At 39.5% G+C, this 27,986-nt stretch overlaps 1 protein-coding gene across 2 annotated transcripts; it reads left to right on the top strand.

Moving 5' to 3' along the window:
• Positions 1–1,918: 1,918 nt before the first annotated feature.
• LOC145457796 (uncharacterized) lies at positions 1,919–18,771 on the top strand. 2 transcript variants are annotated; one of them, XM_080336082.1, is made up of 4 exons: positions 1,919–2,608; positions 5,837–5,977; positions 13,682–14,293; positions 17,194–18,771. In XM_080336082.1, the coding sequence occupies exons 2-4, from the start codon at positions 5,839–5,841 to the stop codon at positions 17,886–17,888; spliced, it is 1,446 nt and encodes a 481-aa protein (XP_080192208.1). In that variant the 5' UTR covers positions 1,919–2,608; positions 5,837–5,838; the 3' UTR covers positions 17,889–18,771. The 2 variants fall into 2 exon arrangements, with proteins under 2 accessions (XP_080192208.1, XP_080192209.1); XM_080336083.1 differs by lacking the exon at positions 1,919–2,608 and having other exon boundaries at positions 5,352–5,977.
• Positions 18,772–27,986: the final 9,215 nt, after the last annotated feature.

The following is a 27,986-nucleotide window of genomic DNA, read 5'->3' as shown; positions in this document are numbered from 1 at the left end:
CTCACAGGTGGCAAGTTGCTAGATGCCTAAAGCTCTTGTGACATCAACGCGTTTCCTTTTCGAATAAAAAAAGGCTAATTGTTCATTAAAAACATTAAACGCATGGTTAAGGTCATACACAATTGACCGGACGGTGGGAAATTGTATCTGCGTTGTTGGCTACATGTACAATATGGCTACAGGCAGGTGTAGCGTACCTATTTACGATTACTTGTGGATTCGGAGTCGGAGCTTGAATCGTTGCCGTCACATTGCACGTCTCCCGCATTTCAAGGTAATATGTGCAGTGTGCGCGTGCACATTCAATTTTGACGGTAAAGTTAGCAAAATTAGTCATTCACAAATAGCAGTAGATAAACAAACAGTAGCTATTAGCTATTAATTAGGGATGATGTGAGCGGGAGGTTCACGTTCGCGTTCTGTGTGTGAAGGTGAGCCTCAGAAATTTAGAGGTTCACGTTCACAAACGAACCTTCGTAGGTCCTGCACTGTGAACCTTTTTCATATATTACAATTTTCACTTCATTATAACATCTTTGGTTGAAATTTATTGCATTGCAACTGCGGGCCGCTCTATGCGTGACGCTGACAGCATAAAAAAAAATCAACACTAAACGATCACTCACCTTATCAATCTAAAAAATTTCATTTGATTTTTTATAAAAGTTTGCTCAAAATGTTCTGTATTACGATTGTGGATATTTAGTGACTGTCTGCTGTGAGCCTGATCCGCAATCACACAACATCATGAGCGAAAACGCTGCATGTAGGTAGTCAGTGATTGATGCTTATTCAACAATCAATGAAATTGATATAAAGAAGACATCGTTGTCTAATGTAAAAGATCTAGCAGGCGTCCGGGGTCCAATTTGATTTGATGTGTTTATTGTATCATAAAAACCAAATCCTCGCGATTGGGGTGATGGCTACTGTATCACTTGTTAATGGGGTAATAGAGTATAAAATTAAAAAGTATAGAAACCGGTTTTACATTCTGCTCAATATCAATGGAGCAATAGTCAGACGCCGAATACATTGTCCGCGGTCTGGCCCAGACTGTCAAGGCGTAAGCTTACGTTTCCTTGCAAGTCAGCATGTACTTCATCATTGCTTCATAATGTGACCTGAGTCGTCGTTAGCGTGTACAAGTATATGTACATTGTACATTAATACATCACTTCACTGAAATGTAGGGTTGGAATTATCACGAGACGTCATAGGCTCACGTTCGCGTTCACACAGTACCTTTCAAAAAGGTTCGCGTTCACACGAACCTCAACCTTTTAGAGGTTCACACCATCCCTACTATTTATTAATATTATCGAATATATTTTATAGTCAACATAGGTAATAATTTGGGTCTGCCTTCTCTGACCATTCATTTTAATACCTGAGTTTCAGAGAGGACCATGTTATGCGTTTCACAGGTATAAGCAGTTACCTTCTGCAGATCCGGTTATAATGATGATGTCACAAGCGATATATAGACACATTCCACGCAAAGACCTTGTTCAGAAGATAGACGTTGGATGATTTTAGAATAGTAGCGTTTCTTCTGATAAGAGTTATTGCATCATTGTTGCAAAAGTAAAATTTGCACAAATATTTTAAGGAAATTAAAACAAATACGATTATTTACATACGTTATAGTACGGATGGTGCGAGCGCGAGGTTCACACTCGCGTTCTGCGTGTGAGCTTTAGAAATTGGGAGGTTCGCGATGACACAAAACCTTTCAAAAAGTTTCGCCTTCGCATGAACCAGAGCGTTTCAATGGGTTCGCACCATTCATACGTTATAGTATACAATTAACTTATTCGGTGTGTTTTTATTTAGTCCTTTCAAATGCTGAAAACCCATCAACTTGGTCCAGTGTTGGGGTGCCACGAAGTATCTATCTCTTTGAAATTGTTTCGACAGATCAATTAAGATTAAAATCCGCGGGATAATAGTACACTCGGAAACTTTTCGTATGCATTGTGTCAAATGTTAAAATATCAACAATGCGCTTTGCATCAGTAATGCTCTTTCGAGGATGAGGAAACACATTTTGAGCGGCGGCCAGTGGGATCGATTTAATGATCAGATTCTGACGAAGTCCGGCGAGACAATGCCCGACGGTAAATATAATCTTGGCTCAATCGTATGTTCGCTATACGCGATAAAATTACCGGCATAGGCACAGATAACAATACTATACTTATCATAACAATTAAAAATTGGATGCCGACGCTTTCGGCTCCCAGCTTTCGCTAGCTAATGACTGAATAGATCAATTCGCGGATTGTCCGTATAATAGAGTGAAATTTAACAAGTGACTATTAACATAACCGTCGAATTGATTAACGGGTTTCCGAGCAACAATGGGACCCACATAATGACATTATTCACAGGCCGCAACGCTGCATGAATAGGCTAAGAAGCGCTGCATGACATAATGTATCGCAGTCGCATAATTGCTTGGCTATATATATACTCCATTCAGTAAATAACCTGACATTCCTCGATTGAATTTCATTGGAACTGTATATCTGATCGACAGAAGGACCGTGAGGGGTGGCTGCTGAAGTGACTGTGAAATATTGAACCAACTAAAAAAAGATCAACGGTGAGTGTTTCACTTTTCTCAACAATTGCTTCCAGGCGTCTGTTATAGAGGGTGTGGAATTTTCATAGTCATTGCACGAGTAGAAATGTGACCGATACGATAGGGATTACAGCCGTGGCAAATTGAAGGAATTTTAGCGCTCTTGTACGGATTTCGATATTTTGGCTGTATATTATTCGTTGCGTCAAAGACAGCGAGTGTATGAACGACTTTTCGTCGATAGCGCTCTGTAGACATATGCTGTATGAAACGAAGGCACTTACCTTGCAATGTAGAGCGGCGACAAGGGGTTCATGTACCAAAACAGGTTACTAGATGAAGAGTGAAATACGGTACGCTATTTAGGGCCCAAAATAATTTCCTAAAACATCATGAATTACAGTGCGACGGATATTTTAAACTCAAAAATTTCATTCGAGCTGAATGTCGTGGCTATTTGCTTTCACTTTGGGTACCATCCCGTCTGATAAAACAAAGGTAGGATACCTAACTTACAGAGAAGTCCGGCCTTCTTCACCACACCCCTACCGGCAGCTCTACCGGTCAATCTTATCGCTTGGGATGATACAGGATCAAAAAATCTATATATAAGCAAATAATATTATTGACGAGATACATTCAATAATTACCTTTAAACTTTCACGGTCCGTGCGTCTGAGATAACGAAGGTGTGGTAGGCGGATATAATTATAGAGATAAGTCTTGCTTTCGTGAATTGCATAATACTGGGCGATAGTTGCTACGGAAAAGTGATTCTTGTTTTGTAGGGATGTTGTAAACGTGAGGTTATCGTTCGAGTTCTGTGTGTGAACCTCAGAAATTTGGAGGTTAAAGTTCACAAACGAAACTTGGTATAGGTTCCGCACTGTGAACCTTTTCCATATCTTACAATTTTCACATCATTATAACCTCTTTGGTTGATATTTTTTGCATTTCAACTGCGGGCCACATAGGCATGGCGCGGGCAGCATTAAACATCAACATCAAACGAGCATGCACCTTGACAATCTCAAAACTTTTACTTGCTTTGTTACGAAAGTTTGCTCGAAACATCCAGCTTTCAGTTTGGGAATATTTAGTGACTCTCTGCTGAGAGCATGACCCGCACAATATCAAGAGCGATTTAACACTAGGGGAGATGTGGTACCGATGGATCAAAAATTACAAAATGATCTCTGGCCCTCAAATCTTCAGCCAAGAATAGCAGATCTTTTGCTGTCTCAACACTTCGATACAAGCTCTACCTATCGCAGACATTTACATGAATATCCGTTTTTTCAAAAAATATTTCTAAACGTTTAAAATTTGTTGCTCGAACGTGTCATCGGTCCCCACCCGGTGGGTCCAAAGGCACACGACCATGGGACCTATGAGACATATGCTCAAAAACTCAAATTTCTTAACTTGTTTTGTTGTGTACTATAAGCTAAGCTACAGCAAGCTAATGAAGAATGTTTCGTCGCGACCTTCAAGAATAAAATAGATTATATCAACTCAAATGTTGGCATAAAATCATGTTTTGATTTACGCCCAAACTTACAAAATTTATGCCACATACATATTACCCGCAAAGCGACATTTTGACTTTCAAATACCTCTGAATAGCGATAAAACACCGCAGGTAACTATGATTTACAGCCTATATATATGTAAGCGAGTGTCTGTTGTTAAGTGATTAGTTGATCCATCTATTTTGCTTGATTTGGCTACGGTGCCATAGGTCCCCCACCCCATAAATATTGAAATTGAATTGAAAATAGTCCACTCGATGATGGTATTGATTCAAGATATATGTGCCATTATATACCCTGATACAAGCCCTATGCTTCACATTAAAAAGTATGACGGGTTTGTTAGTCTGAAAGGTGATATAGAAAAATGAAAATGTCGATCCAAATTTACTTTACACCCCCTAAAACGTAAATCATTCGTCACAGACCCCATAACTCACGCAGGTCGAATTTTTTTGCATGTGAGGAAAGATTCTGCCAGCATGTAATTATAGACAAATTCATGGAGTGTAATCATGGAATTATCATAGAGAATTCTTTCAAGTATTTTCGGTCCCAGAGATCCATCGGTACCACATCTCCCCTACATGTAGTCGGTGAACTAAGCTTATTCAGCCAATTAATGAAATTGATATCGTTATCTCTGACGCAAAACCTCTAGAATACGTATGGGTCAATCTTGGCTTCATATGTTTATGGTATCATAAGAACCAAATCCGTGCTACTGAGGTGTTGGCTACTGCTGTATAATTTGTTAATGGGGTAATATTAGTAGCAAGTACAAAAACCCGTTTTATACTCCGCTCAATATCAACTTAGCAATACTCAGACGCCGAATACATTGTCCGGTCTGGCTGAGACCGTTAAGGCGTAGGCTTATATTCCTTTGCAAAAAATCGCGTCGAAATTTTTGGCATGGCATGGCATGGCATGGGATTATTATATTATTTGATTGCCCCAGATAATACATTTGACGACGTTTAAAACGTCAATATGTAGGGCTACTTCAGCAATGTGGCATTATGTGGCCCGAGTCGTCGCTAGGTACCGTGTATTAATAAAGGCTATAACTTCACTGAAATGTAGAATTTGAATTAGCAATAAGACGTCACGTGACGTCGCGAGGTTCACGAACCTTTCAAAAAGTTTCGTTTTCACACGATCCTCAACTTTTCAGAGACTCACACCATCCCAATTGTTGTGTGAATATAGTGTTTATAATCGGCTACTTCACTGGCCTTTACTAGATGGGATGGAATTTGTGCTATTTTACGATGTAGTCACGGAAATATATACGTCTTAGGCTCGTGAATATACATAAATTGTAGAGTATTTTCTGAAAAGTCATGCAACTTTATTCAGAGTTCAAGGTTTATCACCCGATGGGGGAGAGGGGCAAAACCAACGTTTTGAGGGGGGTGCGGGAGTGTAGCGGGTATATCTCGGCTCCTCTTCGCCATCTGATCCGCGTAAGCAGTGTCTTAAAAAAGATAAGTAGTGACCCGTGCTACAGGTCAGCAGCTACGGGATCAAGAAAAAGAAAATCGACCTGGTGCGAATGGCCATTGCAGTCGAAAAACACCATGAATACCACAAACAACAACAACAACGATAATATGAATGCGATTTCATGCAAAACTCGTGACTTTTCCTCGAGTGGATCTAATGACTTGGTATAAATCATTCATTCAGTAATCAATAATTTTTCATTCTGTAGATATGAAAATTACCGGACGCAACATGACTATATCCGAGGAAGCTCCGCGCAAGAGTACACAGATAGAAAAACTTGACGCAAATGGCAATGTCAATCGCAAGGAAAACAAGAGCTTGGACTCTCGCACATTGGAAACGACTGGTTAGTGAGTTTTACATGATGCCTGTGACGCGTATTCAAGTCCCGTTAAAGTTTTTCCCTGTGATAAGCAGGCTTACAGCTATCGAATCTATAATTTCAGATTAATGTAGGGTATAGTGTCATCAATGATAATGATGAGTTGAGATGTATGACGTCACTCTTTGCGAGCGCATCGATGCCTTCTCCAGCGGCTTCCATACACTTATTGTCAATAATTTAAGTGTGAAAATCTGTATGATGTGATTCAGAATCACAAGTAAAATATTGCCGGCATTAGATTTACTGTAATGTATAGGCTCCCTAGGCATACATGTGAAGTGAATAAGACATAACGTCGAACTCGATCGATGACCGTATGTTTGAACCCCCTGTTGTAGAACTTGTATCACCTTGTATACTCTCTGAGGCCTTCTTGAACTGCTTGTCATAACGTTGATAATGATGGTTTGAAATGCTCAACCCTGAACTGATGAACAAAACGCGGCTTCTGGGTTAGTGTCTATTTTGATCGGTAATACTTTGGATTGTGAGGCGATAGCGGTGGTTGATTCGTAACTGTTCAGTTACTCAGTTTTGCGGAATTAGCGCTATTACAATTCTCTCTCAACAATAATCAACTTATGATATTAGAGGTTGACGAATGCACTATAAAGATCCTTGGCGAGGGTAACTCTACTTCTACTAACACTTCTGACATTGCGCCGGCCGTCTGGAATTTTGGAGATTGACTGACCTTCACCACTGGTAGTGTCAGATCGATATACCTTTACAATACAGTCAATTACGTGGATTTGAGAAATGAATTTGATGAATAGGTTATGTAAAGAGACCACAGTGGGTAGCAGCCAGGCGTATTTGGTTGTCGGTCACATATGTCGCCTTGTGAAATGAATTCGTTAATCCATTGTGTAGAAGTAGGTTAACGGCAGGGAGTAGGCTATTACATGTGCGATCACTATGAATTATTTCATGCCGTGAATATGTAAATTTTATGCCAGTCTGTGGATACTGGTGCGACAGGGAAATCCGTTCGCGGTTTTGCTAATACGGGGTTCGATGTGTGTGAGTGACAAATCACGGTCTAGTTATTGATGCTGGATATAAAAGTAGGCTATTTCCATATCATTCTACTCAATACAGTATTGAGTTGAGAACTATAACGAACATGCTTGAATATTGAAATGAAATTTGATTGCCCTAATGAGTATTTAAAGTGTTCTTCTGAAAAAGTTGAGCCTCAAATCATCTTGAATTTTTGGCTGAACTGGTGTAAATCTTGAGTACAAATTATTTCGCAGAAACATAACCTTAGCATACTCAAATAAATTGAAACTACTTTCGACTTACCTTATCTAATTAGACCAGCGATGGGCTGATTGTCCTGGACGATTCTCATGCGAGCGCGAGCATGACTCTGGATGTGAAATCTTCCACTGCGTTTCAATAAAAAGCCGATTAGGTATCCTAGTCAAACCAGAATTGAAAATATTTCGAAACAACCCGTTTGTGTTTGTGCGAATAAAATAATCGATATCAGCACTTCGTCAGTGCCCCCCCCCCCCACAAACTTTTGTCTTAGCCTCCCATAGGGGAACAAACCAAACTTATGAGGGGGCCTTACCCCTCCTTAGGCTATACGATTTTCACATTACTTTTCACCGACATTTGTTGTGCTGTTTAGTGGGGTAGTTTATATCCCCTATTCGGTCTAAGGGCGAAAATATTCTATATTTATTGATTGTATCGGTGAATATGATAAGGAATTGCTTATAAATTGCAATCCATTTTGATCCTCTCTCTGCTCACGTAATCAGATATACCGGTAAAGCTGAATGAGGTGTTTTGGAAAATGTAGGACCCCTAAATAATAATTAAACATATTCGGGCGGATTCGTTGGCATAATGACTTTGGTAGATAATGCAATTTCTTGATGTCAAAAGATATTGAAATTGCCCAAACGTACAATATCTAAATACGCATACTATTTCAAATTTCTATTTTTAAACTGGCAAATAATTACTATCGGCGAGATGGCATTTGTCTTGTGGGTCCGACCCCAGTTGCAATATTTCGTTGAGTGGATATGACAGGAGTCATTCTCTAGAGAATGGAGAATGACTCGACTCGACTTGAGTCACTTTGTGCACTGAAGCGACATGTACTAGTGCAGTAATGGGCAAACTTTTCAGCTCGCAGGTCGCATTCAACATCTGAATCCATTCGCGGGCCGCACCATAAAAAATGGCGATTATAAACCAAAACGCACTATTGGTATTTGATTATATCTTGAGGATATGAAAATAATATATATATTGATTTAAAACCATCCAATCGTTGATTTGATAATATCGTGCAGGAGTCAGAAACATTGGTGTTATTTCATAAGCTGGTCAAACTCAATAACCAAATTTCGAAACTAGGGATGAAAATCCCCAATTCTTCGAACAGGCTGGAGATTTGAATTCGTGAGCAGTGATCTGTTTGTGAATTTACTGATTCTACTTTTATTTCATCTCCATGACACACATTGCTGGCAGTGTCATAACCATGTAAGCTTCAAATACTATCCCATTAACATATATAGATTTTATAAATGCAAATACCTCTGCACATATAGAGAACGAATCTATCTAAAGAACGCGAGAATCTTTTTTTCCAAGTACAGCACGAACGGAAATATACTTGCTGGAGCGGTCAATTCAAAATTACACTCGTGATCCGAAAGCTATTCGCGTTTTGACTTTCTATGGTGTTTAGCAGTTGAAGCCCTTTAAAATGCCTTGACCGTGAGGTCGAGCTATCGCGCCAGCAATGAAATAAAATATATACTATAAGTAAGAATATAACACATAATTATCGTTATGAAATATATTAGGAAATAGGTTGATTGAGTCCTTGCAGTAATTAGATTTTCAGTACGCATTTTATCAATATTTTTATTACTTTTCACGAGCCTTTCGTGGGCCGTACTTTGCCCACCCCTTTACTAGAGTCATTGCGCATGACCCGACCACGTCATATGAATGTTTGACTAGACTGAAGTGACGTATTTCGGAACGGATACTTCAAAATTGATCCCAGAAATTGGTATTTATCTTATTGAATAAGCATGATAAGAGTGAGAAAACAAGTATATTTTGAATTCAAGGCCTTCAATGTTACCCAAGAGTTTCAAGAAGTCATTTGAACTAACCTTAACCCAATAAATAGCAGTAGAAACTAGGGATGGTGTGAACGTGAGGTTCACGTTCGCGTTCTGTGTGTGAACCTCGGAAATTTAGAAGTTCGCGTTCACAACAGAACCTTGGTAGGTTCTGCACTGTGAACCTTTTTAATAAATTGTAATTTGCACTTCATTATAAGATTTTTGGTTCAAATTTATTGCATTTCAACTGCGGGTCACTCTATGCATGGCGCTGGCAGCATAAAAAATCAACGCTAAACGAGCATGCACCTTGACAACTTTAAAAGTTTTAATTGCTTTTTTGCTACAAAAAATTTCTCGAAATATCCAGCTCTTCGTTTGTGAATATTTAGTGACTCTCTGCTGTGCGCTTGACCCGCAATCACACAGCATCACGAGCGATATACGTAGTCAGCGAATGATGCTTATTCAGCCAATCAATGACATTGATATCATTTTCAGATGTAAAAAATCGAGCGGGCGTACGGGGTCAATCTTGACTTGATATCTTTACAGTATTATTAAAACTAAATCCGTGCGATTAAGGTACTGGCTACCGCTATATAACTTGTTTTTTATGGTATCGGTAGCGAGTATAGAAACCCGTTTTACACTCTGCTAAATATCAATGTAGCAATACTCAGACTCCGAACACATTGTCCGGTCTGGCTAAGACCGTTAAGGCGGTAGCTTATATTCCCTGGTAAGTCCTCGTCGAAATTGTTGGCAAAGCGACGGAATGAATTGATTTTATGAGATTATTATATCCTTTGATAACCGCGGTTGATACATTTAGCGACGTTTAAAACGTCAATATGTACTTCAACGATGTGGCTCGAGTCTTCGCTAGGTATCGTGTACATTAATATAGGGTATCACTTCATTGAAATATAGGGTTGGAATTAGCAATATGACGTCACGAGGTTCACGTTCGTGTTCACACAGAACCTTTCAAAGAGGTTCGCGTTCACACGAACCCGAACCTTTCAGAGACTCACACCATCCCTAGTAAACACTATGACTTGGACTCAACACTTTATTCTCGGACTTAGACTGGAACGTGCCACGGTGGTGACTTGAAAATGAATCTACTTGACTCGAATAAAAACCAGAGAAGTGAGATTTACTTAAGAATCGGAACCTTGTGACTCAGTGTGTCACGTGTGGTCGTAGAACCTGAGTGAACAACAGAAGACATAGTTATGTTGGAATGAGAATTTAATAGTATATTCATATTGAAATGAACCCGAATATTTTCGGCTGACACTCGTCAGGGGTAATCGTCAGCAACTAGTAGAGAATTGGAAAGAACATTGTATATCAACAATCGTATCACAAAATATGACGTCACCAGCATGAAATTTCGAATGAGAGAGCGTTTAATGTACTATTTTTAGGTGATACACGAACTCCTTTTGTTGACAGAGTTTTGGTTGGTGTATTTTGATAAAAGTTGATTCCAAGGCACACAAATGGAATTGGAATCAACTTTTATCAAAATACACCAACCAAAACTCTGTCAACAAAAGGAGTTCGTGTATCACCTAAAAATAGTACATTGAACGCTCTCTCATTCGAAATTTCATGCTGGTGACGTCATATTTTGTGATACGATTGTTGATATACAATGTTCTTTCCAATTCTCTACTAGTTGCTGACGATTACCCCTGACGAGTGTCAGCCGAAAATATTCGGGTTCATTTCAATATGAATATACTATTTAATTGTATATTGAAGTTCTGTACCTCCAAGAAGCTCTTGGAATGAGAATGTTCACGACATTTTAGTCTAATTTTAGGATACAGAAGTAAACAGCAAACAATGGTGTACGTTCAAGTTTGTAAGAATCCCCCGCTTATGTATAATTCCCGATGGCAGATGAGGTATGTACCGAAGCACTTGTCTTTTTTCGGAGTACTCAAGTAGTTTTGTTAACTTGGTCTAAATGATACGCTGGGATGTTATAAACTGCTTTCACTTAACAGTTTTCGGGCAACCCTGATAACTTCATACACTCTGGATTTTTTAAAGTGGCAAGGGGTTACGGGTAGGGCTGGGCAAAATCGAGTACCTGAGTGATTCGATTCTGAATCACGTAAAATGCTTCGAGTCGAGTCGAGTAATCGAGTATCACTCATTATGACGTCACAACAGAATGTAATATGTCAAAGTTCAAATATGTACCTTTTATGCGACCACAAAGACTATAATTCCTGTTATCCATCATATTAAAGATAATTTGGTATTTTTCCGACCATACCGATTTCATTGCACTTGGTGACAATGTTGTGGGATGATCACGACCTCGGAAATGTGTTATTTCCAGTAATGTTCGTATAGCTTTGTACTATATTCTTTGTATGCTACGATACGGCCAATCAAGGTTTCAAGGCTTGCTCAGTGTAAAATAGTATCGATACTTTAATTCTCGTTAGTAAATTATCTTTCATTGGCGAGGAGCGTATAATTGCAGTACTCAAAAAATCGTATTATATTACTCGACTCGAATCATTAAAGTTAATACTCGATTCAGATTCGAGTACTCGAATCATTGTCCCCAGCCCTAGTTACGGGATATGTCCGCACATGATATTGAGCGAAATTTTCTGACGATGCGGAATGAAATAGCACAAATGAACATATTTTCGAAAATTTCAAATAGTTGTTTAGTGTATCTACTCTTATTTCGTAAATCGTGAAGATGCATATTTCGATTTCGAAAGTTGTATCATCCCATAAATTATTCAAAGGGTACGATGCGCAGACCAAATCTACGTTTTTAAACTACTTAATGGAGTACGTTTCCACTCGTCATTTCCTATTTCCAGTTTAGGTCGTTTTCGAATGTTTTGAAAACCCCCTAATTTCACATTGTAATTCAGTATGACAATGCTGGGGTTAATTGTATTCGAGTTCTCACGCAGATGACTTTGTCCACGTCGGTATCTATACCATGTTTTGTTGGTTGACTTCATGCCTTCAGGGAAACGGAAGGAATGGCGTCACGAACAGATATTTAAATTTGGAAATAATACATCTTTTGGAAAAAACTTGACAGTTTTTTTTCGTTTTTTTTTCATTCACTACTTTTTACATATATAAGACTGTGACGATTTGCAAACACGTCATCAAATCTACATATTGGCAATAGCTTATTGATGGATGCACGACGTCAGGTTACGAAAAAGATTTTAGGGGTGCGATGAAAATTTATTGTGTTCAACTGTTCATAGTTCGATGTGGCGCAATGGAGGTTACAAACCCAAATTATTGCTATAAAATGGAATGATCACAATTGTCGGAGGTCGTGCATTCTACCCGTTATGACTAACTTTCATTAATATTATTAATATTTATTACGTGATGCTTAGGCCTACTTGGAATTGAGTTCCAAATCACGATGTTCAATGGCCATAGATGTGTATTAGTTGCGTTACATTCTTGCCAGAGTTGTAACCAAGTCACAAGGCTACGAGTAACAAGTCAATCTCTCTTGTAGTTTTGACTCGAGTCAAGTCGAGTCATTTTCAATTCACCACCGAGAAAAGTCAGAGTCCAAGTCAGCGAGCAGAGAGTCGAGTCCAAGTAATGATATTTTGACTCGAGTCCGAGTCCAAGTCACTGTCTTGACTGCTTCCAGTTAAGATCTTGCTAAACCAATTTTTATTAGTTCTGCTTGGTGATATCGGATGGTTTGCATTTATAATATACTAATTTTCCTCACTTTAAGCAGTTTCTGGTCGCATTTTCAAGTATCAGTACCAATAAATAAAATCAAAACTTTGTGGTTATTTTACTATTCTCCGAAGTTGCAATAAAATGTCGTCGTTCTTGGCCGTTCAAGTCCCGAGCCATATGACTTGGTTCGAGACACGCGCAATGACTCGAATTCAAGTCGAGTCAATGCACAGATTGAATCGAGTCGAGTAATTTTCGTGTATAGAGAAAGTGACTCGAGTCAAGTCGATTCATCTGAAAATCGTGACTCGAGTTGGACTCGATTCGAGTCATGACTCGAGTCATTACAACCCTGATTCTTGCTACAACTTCTTACTTACATAATAATTGTACATAGCGACTAAATCAGTTATGAACTCTTCATATCGGTAAGGATTTCGGTTGCTGCTGCTGGGAATCGGCAGTCCAAATTGCTAATGATGGATGCGGAAGACATGAACTCGCATGTATGTGGTATTTATGGATTGAACGCCAGCTAGACATCAGATTACGGCCGTAAGGATATCGTTTATGTATTTCAAAGCAAACATATGAAATGAAATTAGATCATGAGCATGAGTTCGATGAATTGAGGAGCATTTAACTTTTATTTATTTTCAAACTGATGCCGAAATATGTGCGTTTTCTAAAAACTCCCCGCAGTTTACATATTCCGTCGGCATTTAATCGACCGTATGGGCCTTATTCCTGAATCTTTAATTTAACGACGTATTTGTTGTATCTTTCTGTATAATGTTATGTCTATATAGGCGAGATCTTAAAGGCACATTTTTATCCCCAGAAACAGGAGCACCATCACAACATCATATGGGCAACGAGGAGCCATATCCGGCCGTGGACTATCATGACGCCGAGGAAAAACTACGATGTTATTATTGGCTGGAAATGGTGGAAAGCGAGTTACGTCAGGGTTGTGGAAGAAAGCAAGTGGCTTGGCGTCATTTGAAAGAGTTTCTTACCGTTATGGGCCAGCGCAATGACTTGAATCCGCGTTCCAATGATTCCTTGACAGCATACTGCACAGACTTATGGATGCGCGATGAATACATGCAAACATTGGTGTTGCTTAGCGCTTGGTTGGATCTGTTCGCGTCGGCGAAATCAGGAGATGAATTTAGGAAATCCGATATTATTGGGCTTTATATTGACTACCTCGCAGTGACAACGGAAAAACTGATGATCATGGGTGCAGGCGACCGACAGATCGCCATTGAATTCGGATTGCCAATATTAGAAGATGCGCTCCCGAAATTGAGTGATATGAAGATCAACGTCGTTGAAGAAGTTTCAGTCCGTAAAATCCGAAGGATAGTTGCAGATATTTACCGAATGCAGGGCAAAAATCCACCGTGGGAAAGTGAAGAAACTAGCCGCGCCATTCAAATTATGCTCGGTAAATATTACTTGTTACATCGTATATTTTTCATTGCAGTAGTCACCGACATGTTATACGAGTTTGAATTAACATGTGGTTAAGAACTTCGCTTTTACATAGAGTCATGGTCGATTTAATTACCTAGGAAAATCCAGAGGTCTGTAAATTACGTAGTACATTTCATCACCACCGTCATCTGCTCCGTTAAGACACGCCACCATTGCACGTTTTGTTTCATGGGGCTTTTAAGTTGCTGCTTTATTCCCTTAATCCCTTCAAAACCGAGGAGATTCTTATATAATTTTGTCAATGAATTTTATTTGATTAGCCTTTGCGATAGTGACCTAGGTCGCTGCGTTGATGAAAAGTAAGTAATTTGCATTTTACTGTCCCTTGGTAGAGATAATCATAGTAGTCATCGTTGGTAGTCAAGTATAGAAAGTAGAAATAAATCTCTAAATTTCTACTGAATTATACAAGTAGAACTAGCTAGTTATATAAAAAGTCAAGACTTCTTCAAGTGAAAGTAGAAATTGACGATTGAATAAGTACTCAAGTGTGTAATTTGAAAAGTTTGGTTTGGTCGAGACTTCACATAGACATTTAGTAATGGGTCGACTATGGCTGCTTTGGAAATTGCATGGCATATCCTATATCAGGGGTCACCAACCTTTTTGCAACCAAGTGCTACTTCTTGGGTACTGATTGAAGCGACGGGCTACTATTTACTCCCGCCGTTTACCTGTGCCAAATTTCCGCTTTTATATTCATAGCACTGGCAGAAATCACATTGCGGCAAGACTTCTAAGAGAGTCTTTCAAATCAACACGTCTCATTTCAAATAGCTAGCCACTAAGATTTTTTATGAAAATAATGAATTACTTCGCACCAAGTTAGCATAAATTATACAACAACAGTCAACTCAAATTTTTAAATAAATCTTGTCACACTTCAGACTGGACAATGTGGACATCATGTTATCTGTTTCTATACCAGTCAGTGGGAATCATGGCATTGTATGCGATCAACTATTGCGCTGTACTCTGGCATGTAACTTGACACTGCAACTCTGAGTGAGAGTTCCAGATGTGCATTAGTGAGCGTCACTCCCCTTTTCATCAATAATAATAATGTGCATTAGTGAGGCGTGTTATGTTTTTTTTTTGATGAAGTTCATGTCCGAAAAGGCTTATTCACAGCGATAAGTTGAACCAATCACGCTTGCAACCTTCATAGCTGCTGCATATACACCACTGTATTTTCCGTGTCAACAAGGCACCAAAAGTTTGCTGCAGCCTGGTGAGCTTTGAGGATGGATATCATTTTGCAGTGTTACAATTTTAATCTCCAACTGTTCAGCATCCAGACGTGACAGATGTCAATATACCGGACAGCAGCAACGATTACAGAAAGTTAGAAACATGGCATTAAACTGCGTTGAGTGTATAAGAGAAACAAGCTGTGTCAAAAGATGCAATACGAATGGGCATACAGATATTGAAAATTTGCTAGTACTTCAAGGCGATGTGCTATCGAATAATAATGTTGTTTACTACTTTGGCATCGTCCTTGACGTCGAACCACCATGACGGATATACCCCCGCCATTTCAAGAAGACCGTGGATGGCATCACGCATGTCGCCTGGATAGGCACTGCGCCGTATCCTACGTCTTCGATATCTTGTGATTCTATTACATGTTGGTATATTACTAATGGCCATTGAGGATGTTCGATATGGCTATTTTGAATGTATATATATATATGTATTGTAAGTTACATGTTAGTGTGATTTAAACAAGAATAGCTAAATCAATCAATGTATGTATTTAAAAGCTCACTGTGTCACTGGTAATAATCTGACGAATATTGGTAAATGCTGCTATTCTATCTATTTTTAGAACAGGCTCGCGGGTTTCCTGGGGCCCGCGGGCACCGCGTTGTTGACCCCTGTCCTATATCGTGACGACTAACGCAAGATTATTACTGACACCATTAATTTGTGCAACTTTGGAGGATATATTCAGTTCTCGTCGTACCGGGGTTATTTCGCCCCTGACATTCTGACTCATAAGTGCGAAGGACACTTATCCTAAAACTAGTTTTTATTTTTAAAAATTCCAAAGTTCAAGAGGTAAGTAGCTTCACCTATAAAACTAAATAACTGAGTAGAAATGGAAGTGGACGAAATACGTTACCATTTTTGTCATTAGGGCAGGGCAAAATCGAGTAGGCCTACCTGAGTGATTTAATTCTGAATCACGCATTATGCTTCGAGCCGATTCTAATATTCGAGTGTCCCTAATTATGACACCAAAATATAATATGATATGCCGAGGTTCAAATATGTAGCCTACCTTTTATGCCTCCCAAAAGATAGAATGCCAGTTATCCATCTCATTAAAGATACTTTGATATTTTTCGACCATACCGATTACATTGCACTTTGTGGCAATGTTGTGAGATGATCGTGACTTCGTAAATGTGTTATTTCTAGTAACGTTTTGTGTGCTGCGATACTGCCAATCAAGATTTCAAGGCTACCACAGTGGAGAAATAGTATCGTAAATTTAATTCTTGTTGATAAATTTAACTTTTAATGGCGAGGAGCGTATAACTGCAGGACTCGAAAAAATTGTATTTTACTACTCGACTCGAATCATAAAAATTACTACTCGATTTAGATTCGAGTACTCGAATCATTGTTCCCAGTCCTATTAATGACCTCTGACTGACATCCTGTCTATACGTGTCATATCTTCCCTTTGGATCATAGTTATCGATTAAGGTAAAGGTTTGAATTCCACAGATGCCATCGTTCTGTATTAATGGTGTTGCTTCAATCAAAGAGTTGAAGCACATGATTTGCCCTTTGCGTAATCTGCTCCACGTAAGTTAAAACTGTTCTCATTTCCTATAGATCACCTGCAACGCCCCCTCGACGACATCGGATACGCATTTCGGAGTCTATTTTTGTACAACCTCATGAAAATTCAAGAAGACCGTTCCGTCGATTACCTGGTGGAATTAGCTGAGTGCGAACTGCATTTGAATCGCGGTAGAGAGAAACAAGTTCTGCGGGACTTGCAAGATATCTTGCGCAGCTACACCGTGATCGGAAGGCTTTCAGTGCGCGCCAAGATCAATGATTTATGGAATACGGAACACCGCTTGAAATTATTCGTCTATATGTACGTGTGGTGCGATCTGTTTTCAAGGGACGATTTGTTGAGTGACGCTGGCTATGCAGACACCGTTCTCCAAAACACCGTTAACCTCGAGCTATCGATGCGCAAATTAGTGAAGACGGGTGGAGACGAACAACGAATAGCTATAGAATATGGATTGTCCAAAATGACGGATATGATACAAAACCTTTTAAGCTCGAGAATTGCGAACGACGAAATCACGTCTCTTCAGAACAGGGTCGTCTTTTACAAGACACTCGATCTCATGGACTATGATTTGAGTCATGTCCGAAGCGAAGACGATGTAAATGGAGAATCCTCAGTATTGTGGCTATGGCTGGAACAATGCTTGAACTTTATGTCGGAATATCAGGGTTTGTTCCAAGTGATAGCGATAGCGATAGCAACCATCGTGCTTCATCTTTGACGAACTCCTTAAGCGGATTCAGACGCTTATCCGATGCTGGCTCTTCCGTGGCTATCGCAAATCAAACGGCTTCGAGATGTGTTGTCGCGTTTACATCATTGTGCTCATGTGCTGTCACATACCGGCACATTTTACCATGATATATTTAATTGTGTTTGTATCGCATCAATTGAAAATCCACCAGATTACGGGAACACTTTTTCTAGGTAGGCCTACGTTTCATTGATGCAACTATACGCGGAAGATGGCATTCATTCTGATATAAATGACGGTGTTTTATCACTGTTTATTTTATTTCCATGCAAGCATGAGTAATGACGACAATCATCCCTTTCATTATTCCTCTTTGAATAGAACAGCAAGCAGGCGGATTTTTGTGGAACGAAATTGGGTACTGACATTTCTACAGAAGCAACGTATATCGAGACAGGTCAAATGTACTCAAGTGAAATATGTTCGGTACGATACACGTGTATATTATTGATATAGCGTTCTTAAAATTGTAAGGTTCTAGTCATCAAACGACATAGCTCAATGGGACGTGCTAATGTGTGACTGAAGAATAGTGTTTTTACGGAACAGGTCATGACAATGTATAGTATGGAAGGTATGGTATGAAACAAATTTCGGTATGGAATATGGAAATGTGCAAGTATGGTATGATATCGAAAGTATGGTATTTTTCATGCTTCCATACTCTCACAGTTTTGTCGCACGAATATTCATATCAATTTGTTGAACTCGGGATACCATTTCCTTTGCTTTGCAGGGATAATCATCACGCAATATTTATTTGACATAAGCACCATTGTAATTCAAAAATATGTGCCATGCCTCCCAGACGCCTTGTTACTTCATTAAATCTGGTATCCTGATAGAGGAATACATGTCTAATGTTGGTTAATGAAGCTAGTGAGTATGAGCCACACATTGCCAGGGGTATGAACATTTGATCCGCATGTGTGAACGCGAACCTTTTAGAGATGTTCTGTGTGAACGCGTACCTGTTGAAGATGTTCTGTGTGAGCGCGAACGTGAACCTCATGACGCCACGTGACGTCATATTGCTAATTCCAACCAGCCATATTGACCGGAAATCCCTGATTCCAACCCTACATTTCAGTGGAGTGATAGCCTATATCATTGTACACGATACCTGGCGACGACTCGGGCCGCATATCCAATTAAATTAATATCTTCTCGTTGCTTCGCCAACAATTTCGACGAGGACGTGCTAGAGAATATAACCTTACGCCTTGACGGTGTGGGCCAGGCCGGACAACGCATTCGGCGACTTAGTATTGCTACGTTGATATTGAGCAGAGTGTAAAACAGGTTTCTATGCTTGCTACCAATATTACCGCATTAACAAGTTATACAGAGCAGTAGGCAACACCACAATCGCACTGATTTTTTTTTATGATACAATAAACGTATGAAATCAAGATTGACCCCGTACTCCTGCTAGATCAGACAACGATATCAACTTCATTGATTGGTTGAATAAGCATCATTCGCTGACTACCCACATTTAGTGTATTTCGCTCTTGATGGTGAGTGATTGCGGGTCAAGCTCACAGCAGAGAGTCGGTCACTAAATATTCGAGCAAACTTTTATAACAAAGCAAGTAAAGTTTTAGAAATTGGAGAGTTACATGCTCGTTTAATGTTGATTTTGTTATGCTGCCAGCGCCATGCATAAAGTGGCAAGCAGTTGACATGCTATAAATTTCAACCAAACATGATATAATGAAGTGAAAATTGTAATATATGAAAAAGGTTCACAGTGCAGAACCTATGAAGGTTCGTTGTGAACGTGAACCTTTAAATTTCCAAGTTCACACCATTCCTGCCAAATGGAACAAACCAGCTCTTGTACCCTATGATAGAACTCAATACGACCGACTCCTGGGCTTTTATTAACATAAAATTAAGCTACAGCAATAAAACAGGGTTAAAGCGGGTACAACGAACACAAACGATGCCACAGCGAACTAGTACAGTGTTAAATGTATAGTCACAACGTAATGGTGATCAGAAAGGAATCATCATGAACACCCACTAGTGGTGAAAAGGAACTGAATCACTACAGCAGCGTTGGTTTAACACGTATTAAAATGTTGCTTGGGATACGCTTAATTGGCTATAGCAATGTTTTTCAGACTTTGTGACCTCGTGACGCCCTCTGGAAGATATATAATTCTCAGCACCCTAACACTGTTAGCATAATGAGTGAGTGATTTGGGTAGCTGGTGCCTAAATGAATCTCATCGACTCGGCCGTGGAGGACCAAAGTTCATAAAATCATATCATTATTCCTTATTTATCCCAAGATATCGGTGCATGGCGACTACAAAAATGTCATCATCTCTTTCCGCCCATCCGTAAACCAGTGTTGTGATCAAGTCACAACCTTCGAGTCACAAGTCATCTCGAGTCATTGCCTATTTTGACTCGAGTCAAGTCAATTCTATCGATTTTGAAAGGTGACTCGAGTCAAGTCAAGTCACTCCATTTTGGAGGTGACTCGAGTCAAGTCGATTCGAGTCAAGTCTCGAGTCAAGTCACAATTGAAGGCATGTCGATTTTTGGAAGTACGAGGCATAATTGTGTCATTACATTTTGATAGCTGCTTGAAAGTTGCCATTAATTTAGAATCGAGGGACGAATATAGAGGTAAATACACATGCAAAAAAAAGGCTTTACCCCTCACGCATACGTAGAACTTCTAAACTACCTAAGAAGCTGTATAGCCTCAGTCTATAATTATCAGCCGACATAGAGTACAGGAACCTCAGAAAGTTGAAACGAATTGATATGATGCAATGCACCAGCATCACACATCTGTGAGATACAATTTAAACCTGCGCCGATGGTTGACGAATAATATAAACTTATTAACTTTAATAAAATTCGATTCAAATCATACACGAGGTTTGGTTCAGGTGGGTACCGACCACAATGAGCATTCCATAGAAATGAGATGTATTCTTTGTCATTTATTACTTTACTACCAGTTTACGAGCTCTAATCACTTTGTTTGCGGTTATTGTATATGTGATCAAACAATGGAGGCTCAGTAAAATGCAAAATCATTGTGTGTGTGCTTCCTCACTCTCACAGGTCACTCCATTGTATTGTAAATTGTATTTTCATTCAATTGATATATTAGATCTATCTTCATGTTAATCTACCGAAAATAGCTGTAAATCTCGGGATTTCCCTGAAGCCTACTAAATCCTGCTAAAATCAGGTCTGAATCGGTTCAAGATACACAACGTTAGTACAACACCCTCTTGGATTTCGTCAGAGTTTGTGATGAAGTGATGAAAACTCACATTGCATTGGCATCCATAAATAGTTATACTCTACTAGATTTCCTGGGCATACAACGCCTATAAACCGCCCAGCAGTAGCTGCTATCGTCCTATCACAGAACAGAGAATGTCGACCCTGGCCCTCGGCCACCAAGGGGACACGGAAAGTTCTCGGGGGGCACGATAAAAAGCTTCATTGATGAATAATAACATGTATATTATTATGGCCCGTATTATCAACAAGAATTATAGTTTCAGTGTTTTCTCTAGATGTGGAAGCTTTGTAACTTCAATTAGTCGTATCACAGCATCCACAACATTTCGATGGAGCCGTGACCAGCCCACAGCATTATCACAAGGTCAAATGAAGTGGATGTGGTCGAAAACATATTATCTTTATGTGGAGTAGAAATAGCACAATATTCTTCGTGTGCTCGCAAAGGCTACTATAGTTGAACGAAGTTGAACTTTCCATATCATCCGTACCCTTGTGATCTCATAGTAGATGATATTCGGAGTCGGGTATGGTGACATCCAGCGCCTTCCGTTTGGAAGGGAGTAATAATCTGATGAGATTGTTAAACTATAGATAACTTACCTACGAATAGATGCGCTTCACGTGATTCACGGTCGAGTGATGCTACAGTCGCAAATTTGTTGTCGCTTCATAGCATGAAACAGCAACGTAATTGCCTATCCCATAGATCAGGGGTCGGGAACCTTTTTCCTCCGAAGAGCCATATTGACCCATTTTTTTCCATTTTAACTCCGAAAGAGCCTTACATGTCAATCAACTGTTACGTCACAATTGAAAATTCATGACGTCATGGTAGCACTTATATAAACTCACAACATGGCATTCGTCGTGTGCGCCTCATTTTCTCTATAAAAACTCGTACGAATCATGCTGGTAACCTTATTCGAGCATGTGAAACTTGCGTTCCGAATACGAAGCTTCGTCGTGATGCTCCTTTTAAATGCGAGAACTCATGATCACATGCGTAAGTGGAGCCAAACATGGCCACTACAGCAGTATATACCCCATGTAAGGTGTGATAGATTAGTGGCATGGGGTTAGGGGAGGCAAGCGAGGCAGTTCGACACCTGTCGCAAGGATGAGTGAACGAAACTTGTTAAACCTTCAATAACTATTGGTATTTTCTATCGATGTGAATGACTGAATTTTGAACATTTTCCTCCCACAGTAAGGCGATTTGCATATTTATTACTCGAGAATACAGCCCGAAGCGAGAGGTAATGCACAGACTGGCCAAACTTCGCCATTGATACCGCAACTCACCGTAAATAGCCTAGAATTCATAATAAATGATATGAATTGAATGTAACTGTTGCACTGATTCCGAAAATCTAAATACTGATCGCCATCTCAATTCTCAAATTATTCGGCGGGAACATATCGTCGCAGTGGAATCAAGTATCTCATGTCCATTTTACACATTTTGGGAAAATTAACTTTGAGTGAAGTTTTCATCTTCTTTCAGCCATATATTGACCCCGATTAACTTTGATACAATGAAACAGACATAACCATGGCTAAGATATGAACGAAAGAAGTACAAAAACTTTCGAAAATCTATTTCTTTCAAGTTTAAAAAAGGGAGCTTTAAAATTTGAAAACTGGACATAAGATACTTTGATTCCACTGCGACGATATGACGTTGCGCTACACGCCTACATTTTATCGCCGGTGCTACAAAGCGATTTACCAATCAAGAACGTGGATAGCTATGGAGTTATTTGTAATTGTGAATGTCACTTCCACGGCAGTTCATTACGCGCCGTAGATTTATTTGATAACTGCGTTGTCATATGGGCATCGCATGTCTGCTGATCTCTTTGACCAATCAACGTATCGTGCAATCCAAGATTTTGAGGCGGGTACATCGAATTCGCGAGTGATATTGGTCGCCGGCGCGACAGCAACTTCAATTTGGAGATTTTGAAAAGGGTTGTCCGTCCGAGCCTCTAACCCTGAAGACGGCATTGTCTTTACCTCTCAACGACATATTTATACAGTCGCGAGAATAATTATTCTGGTCGTGACGGAAATTTACTAACTAGTTGCTGCAATATTAATCAATTCAGTAAAAAAATTATAATTTTGCAAAGAGCCATATCTTATACCCAAAAGAGCCATATATGGCTCGCGAGCCATAGGTTCCCGACCGCTGCCATAGATGACGACCCGAGCGCTCAAATTTAATAAAGTTGATCTTATTTGAAAGCTACAGACGCGCTGATTCTGATAATATACATTGAAATCTGATCAAGGCAATGGAACCCCCTCGAAATACCCCTCAAAGTCTGATAATCGGCACTGTTCTAAACAATCGCAGTGACGCAGCACAATGACCATAACAATGGTCCTTGCGTGGTTGCGATTGTTCAGAACAATGCCGATTTTCAGATTTTGAGTGGTATTTCTAGGGGGTTCCATTGCCCTGATAAGATTTTAATGTATATTATCAGAATCAGCGCGAGTGTAGCTTTCAAATAAGATCAACTTTATTAAATTTGAGCGCTCGGGTCGTCATCTATGGGCGGGATTGGCAATTACGTTGCCGTTTCATGCTATGAATAGGGCTGGGCAAAATCGAGTACCTGAATGATTCGATTCTGAATCACGTATTACGCTTCGAGTCGAGTATTCGAGTATCATTCATTATGACGTCACAACAGAATGTACTATGTCAAAGTTGAAATATGTACCTTTTATGCCACCACAAAGAACATAATGCTTGTTATCCATCACATTAAAGATACTTTTGTATTTTTTCGACCATTCCGATTTCATTGCACTTCTTGACAATGTTGTGGGATGATCATGACTTTGGAAATGTATTATTTCCGGTAACGTTCGTAGCTTTGTACTATGTCTCGTATGCTGCGACACGGCCAATCAAGGTTTTAAGGCTTCCTCGGTGGAAAGTATCAAAACTATAATTAGCGTTAGTAGTAAGGGCATTTTATGGAATATATCACAAATCCGTGAACTATATTGTTACCAAACAATTTCTTGACCAATACGTCTCTTTGACATGTGTTAAAATGTTGAAGTTCAACTCCTGTGGGAAACCCAGAAAAAAAAACTGTGAATTTGACAAATTTGAAAAAATAAAGCAAAATGAAAAAAATTGGAAAAAAATCTTAATCGCCTATAAGTAACTAAGGATGGGTATAATAATGGTTTTTCGTGATTCTCAATTGATTGCTAAAAATTACATTTTACTACAGACTGTTTTGTGGAAAATATATGTAACAATAATGGCACTGATGGCATAATTATACCGTCAGAAGTACACCGTTCAATAATTCGATACCGAACGATTCAACAAATTCTGTATACTGTATTACCAGGTAAAACACACATATCTAGGCTTAAAATCAGTACAGTAATTGTTCAAATGAAGTACTAAGCCATCCAGCAAGAGCTAAAACGGTATTTTCTGTATTATCCCGTTCTGTAAGATGGACGCAATTGTACTGAAGTAAAAGCGACTATGAACCCAGCACGGCCTTGTGTGAGTTCATTGTCGATTGTTACAGCATGGATCGTCGCTGTATCACCATATTTTTTATCATTGGCTCATGGATCAGCATGGATCAGTCTCTCATCAGCAGGGTTGTAATGACTCGAGTCATGACTCGACTCGAGTCAGACTCGAGTCACGATTTTTTTGTGACTCGACTTGACTCGAGTCATTTTCTTGAAATGGGAAAATGACTCGACTTGACTCGAGTCAATATTTGGATTGACTCGACTTGTACTCGAGTCATTAAGCATGACTGGACCCAAGTCATTGACTTGGTTTATTTTATATGACTCGAAGACGAAGAAATTTGCGAATCTTAACGGCTAGATCAACGCATCTTACGAATTCTGCCGACATCGCTATTTGTCACCACAGCTTTTGTTGCACTAGTCTGATATCAGATAGGAGGCCGTAAAAACAACAGACAATGATACATAGTAGCGATGCATTGTACAAAATCATCCAGTGATGAAGAGGTAATAAATCCTCCGCAATCAAAGTACCGTACTCAAGACTTTTCAATTATACAAGCAAAGAATCGAAGCAAAGTGCAATTAGAGCCAATGCAATGACTCAGATGGTCAAGTACTTGGAAGAGACTGATAAGCTCTTGTGAGAATTTGAAGGCGATGATTATTTGCATTTTCGGGCGACTAGAAAGAATGAGTATCCAACGCTCTTCAGTGAGGTTCAAAAATGCTTCTCAATTCCTGCATCTAGTGCACCAGTAGAAAGTGTATTCAGTAAATGTGGATTTACTCTAAGGCCACGCCGCTTTAATATATCTGAGGATCTCCTTTCTACTTTGGTATTTTTGAAGTGTAACTCATCATTGATTTGATCTGCCGTCTGTGAAAACACACAATACCCTCCGTCCATTTGACGTTTTATTAGGTATGTGCATTGTGCACGTGAGTAATAATGAATGGCTAATGTTGAGTGATGTTTGTACAGTAGGGCTGTTCAAGAATAACTTCTTTTTTATTTTACTTGATGGCTACTTGATAAAATTGTTATGTTGCATTAAAAGAACACTGAATCTGGTTAAATTTTAAAAAGTAGCATCAATGATATGAGAGAAAATTTTGGATTTGAAAATTAATGGAGTATGTTTAGTGAGAAATTCTTTCATATAATATAATTACATACTAGTGGTAAGCCGACTATTTTTTCATATCCAAAATATCCTACTCTGATAACTTCGCTTCTTCTTGTTGGAATTGGGCCAAATTTGCTATGAATCATATTTTTACACAATCTAACAATATCATGAGGTAGCCAGTAAAATTCGAAAATCTCTATTCGTAATTAATCCAAAATTTTCTCCCAGAGCATTACTTTCTACCGGTCGGAATTGAGCCAAATTTAAGTTTTTTTAGGCAATCTAACAATTCTAAGAAGTAGCCAGAAAACTGGAAAATATGTTTTCCAACAGCCCCTATTATTTCTCCAACGCTGTAACTGCGATGTAGTCTGTAATGCAATTGGGAAAACCTTTAGTAGGCCTAATATCAAAAGGTATCTGTTTTTTGTCACTGCACATAGCTACATGCACGCTTTTACAGCATGCTGACCTGGTGAAAATACCCCTTACATAAATATGCATATGTTGATTCTCTATCACCGTATTTGTCGACGTGAATTCGTAGGTTCTCTATCAGATAGTATGTAGACTTGAATTCGTTGGTTCTCAATCAGCTATTTGTGAGCTGTCGTCGATGTGGTCGTAATAAAAACTGAATGCTTGTATTTGCGATGTATCAGACTGACAAGACAGATATTTGATTTTAAGTTCTAAGATTAGTAAAGTTATCGTATTGACGGCCTGTCTCGTCTATCTGGAGCATCGGTAAATGAGGCCAGGAACTGTCCGTAATTTACCTGAATATACATGTGCCAAGACTCTGGTAGGGACAAAATAAGCATGTTAGGCAAGCAAGGAATTCGATATCACCCAAGCAGGATTGAAAACATTGGATGAGCATGACTTCAATACTGTGACTTGGACTCGGACTCGAGTCATAACACTATGACTCGGACTTGACCCGGTAAACGGTGACTTGGACTCGGACTCGACTCGGTGTTGAATTGAAAATGACTCGACTTGACTCGAGTCAAAACCACAAAACTAAGATTGACTCGTGACTCGGAACCATGTGACTTGGTTACAACCCTGCTTTTGCGCCGTACCGCTCGGTCGCATTCCGAATTCCACCAAGGAACAGGGTTTTTTGACGTGTGTTTAGAACGCGGAATACTGTTGGTGGATGCTGATATTATTGCCTTTGTGATGAACTCGTTGGTGTCATCAATATTAGAATTCTGATATTCTGCCAGATTACTGTCAACATGACTGGAGAAAGCGGCCCAATTTGCTCTTCTCAAAGACCAGGGTTGTCTTTTTATAGACTTTCTTGTGATCCGCTTCCTATATTCTGTGTGTACTATACAGTGATCACTTCCGAGGAGCTGATCACTCACAGATGTGTGACATTTCGAAGCAATATCAGATGAAGCAAGACTTAAATCCAGCAGGGACCAGCGATTAACGGCGTTTGACGAGATATTAACGCGAGTCGGGATGGACGAATTTAACAAAACCAGTCCGTATTTATCGATAGCATCAGAGAGGATATCACCCCGTCTGTTTGTGAAGGTACTCCAGGACAGATGGTGGGAATTAAAATCTCCCAAGATAAGTGCTTTCGATGACAGATTCCGCAGAAAAGAAAAGTCTTGTTCTCGCGGATGATAATGCGGTGGGATATAAATATTGCATATCTGGAGACCGCCCGCGTTGATAGCCAAGGCATCGATTTGAGAGGCGGTGACTATTTGGTTCGTGGAAGAATTTATTCGATTGCTGACGAAAAAGGCAATCCCCCAGAATGCGCCGACCTATCATTCCTATAGAGAGTGTATCCCGGCAACCTAGGCGAGTATTTTTCAATGAGATGAGTTTCCTGAAGAGCAATTACGTCCGGGGGAGTCGCGAGATTGTTGATGTAATGCTTGAATTCGAAAAGTTTCCTGTAAATTCCACGGCAGTTCCACTGCAAAATAAGTAGTGCCGAAGTATACATTTAATTGGAGTTTCGTACCAAGGAAGTCATCCCAGCCGCGGGTGACGGCACATTCTTCAGAACCTCAGGCTTTATACTAATTCCAAGGTATTTCGACGAGACTTGACAGACAATGCTAAATACGTTTTGGTCGCCCGACTTAGT

Source organism: Botryllus schlosseri, chromosome 15, assembly GCF_051294905.1.
Source record: "Botryllus schlosseri isolate E-star chromosome 15, Bs_hap1, whole genome shotgun sequence".
Taxonomy (NCBI): Eukaryota; Metazoa; Chordata; class Ascidiacea; order Stolidobranchia; family Styelidae; genus Botryllus; species Botryllus schlosseri.
The sequence above is the reverse complement of the archived record's forward strand: the minus strand, read 5'-3'. Positions and strand labels throughout refer to the sequence as shown.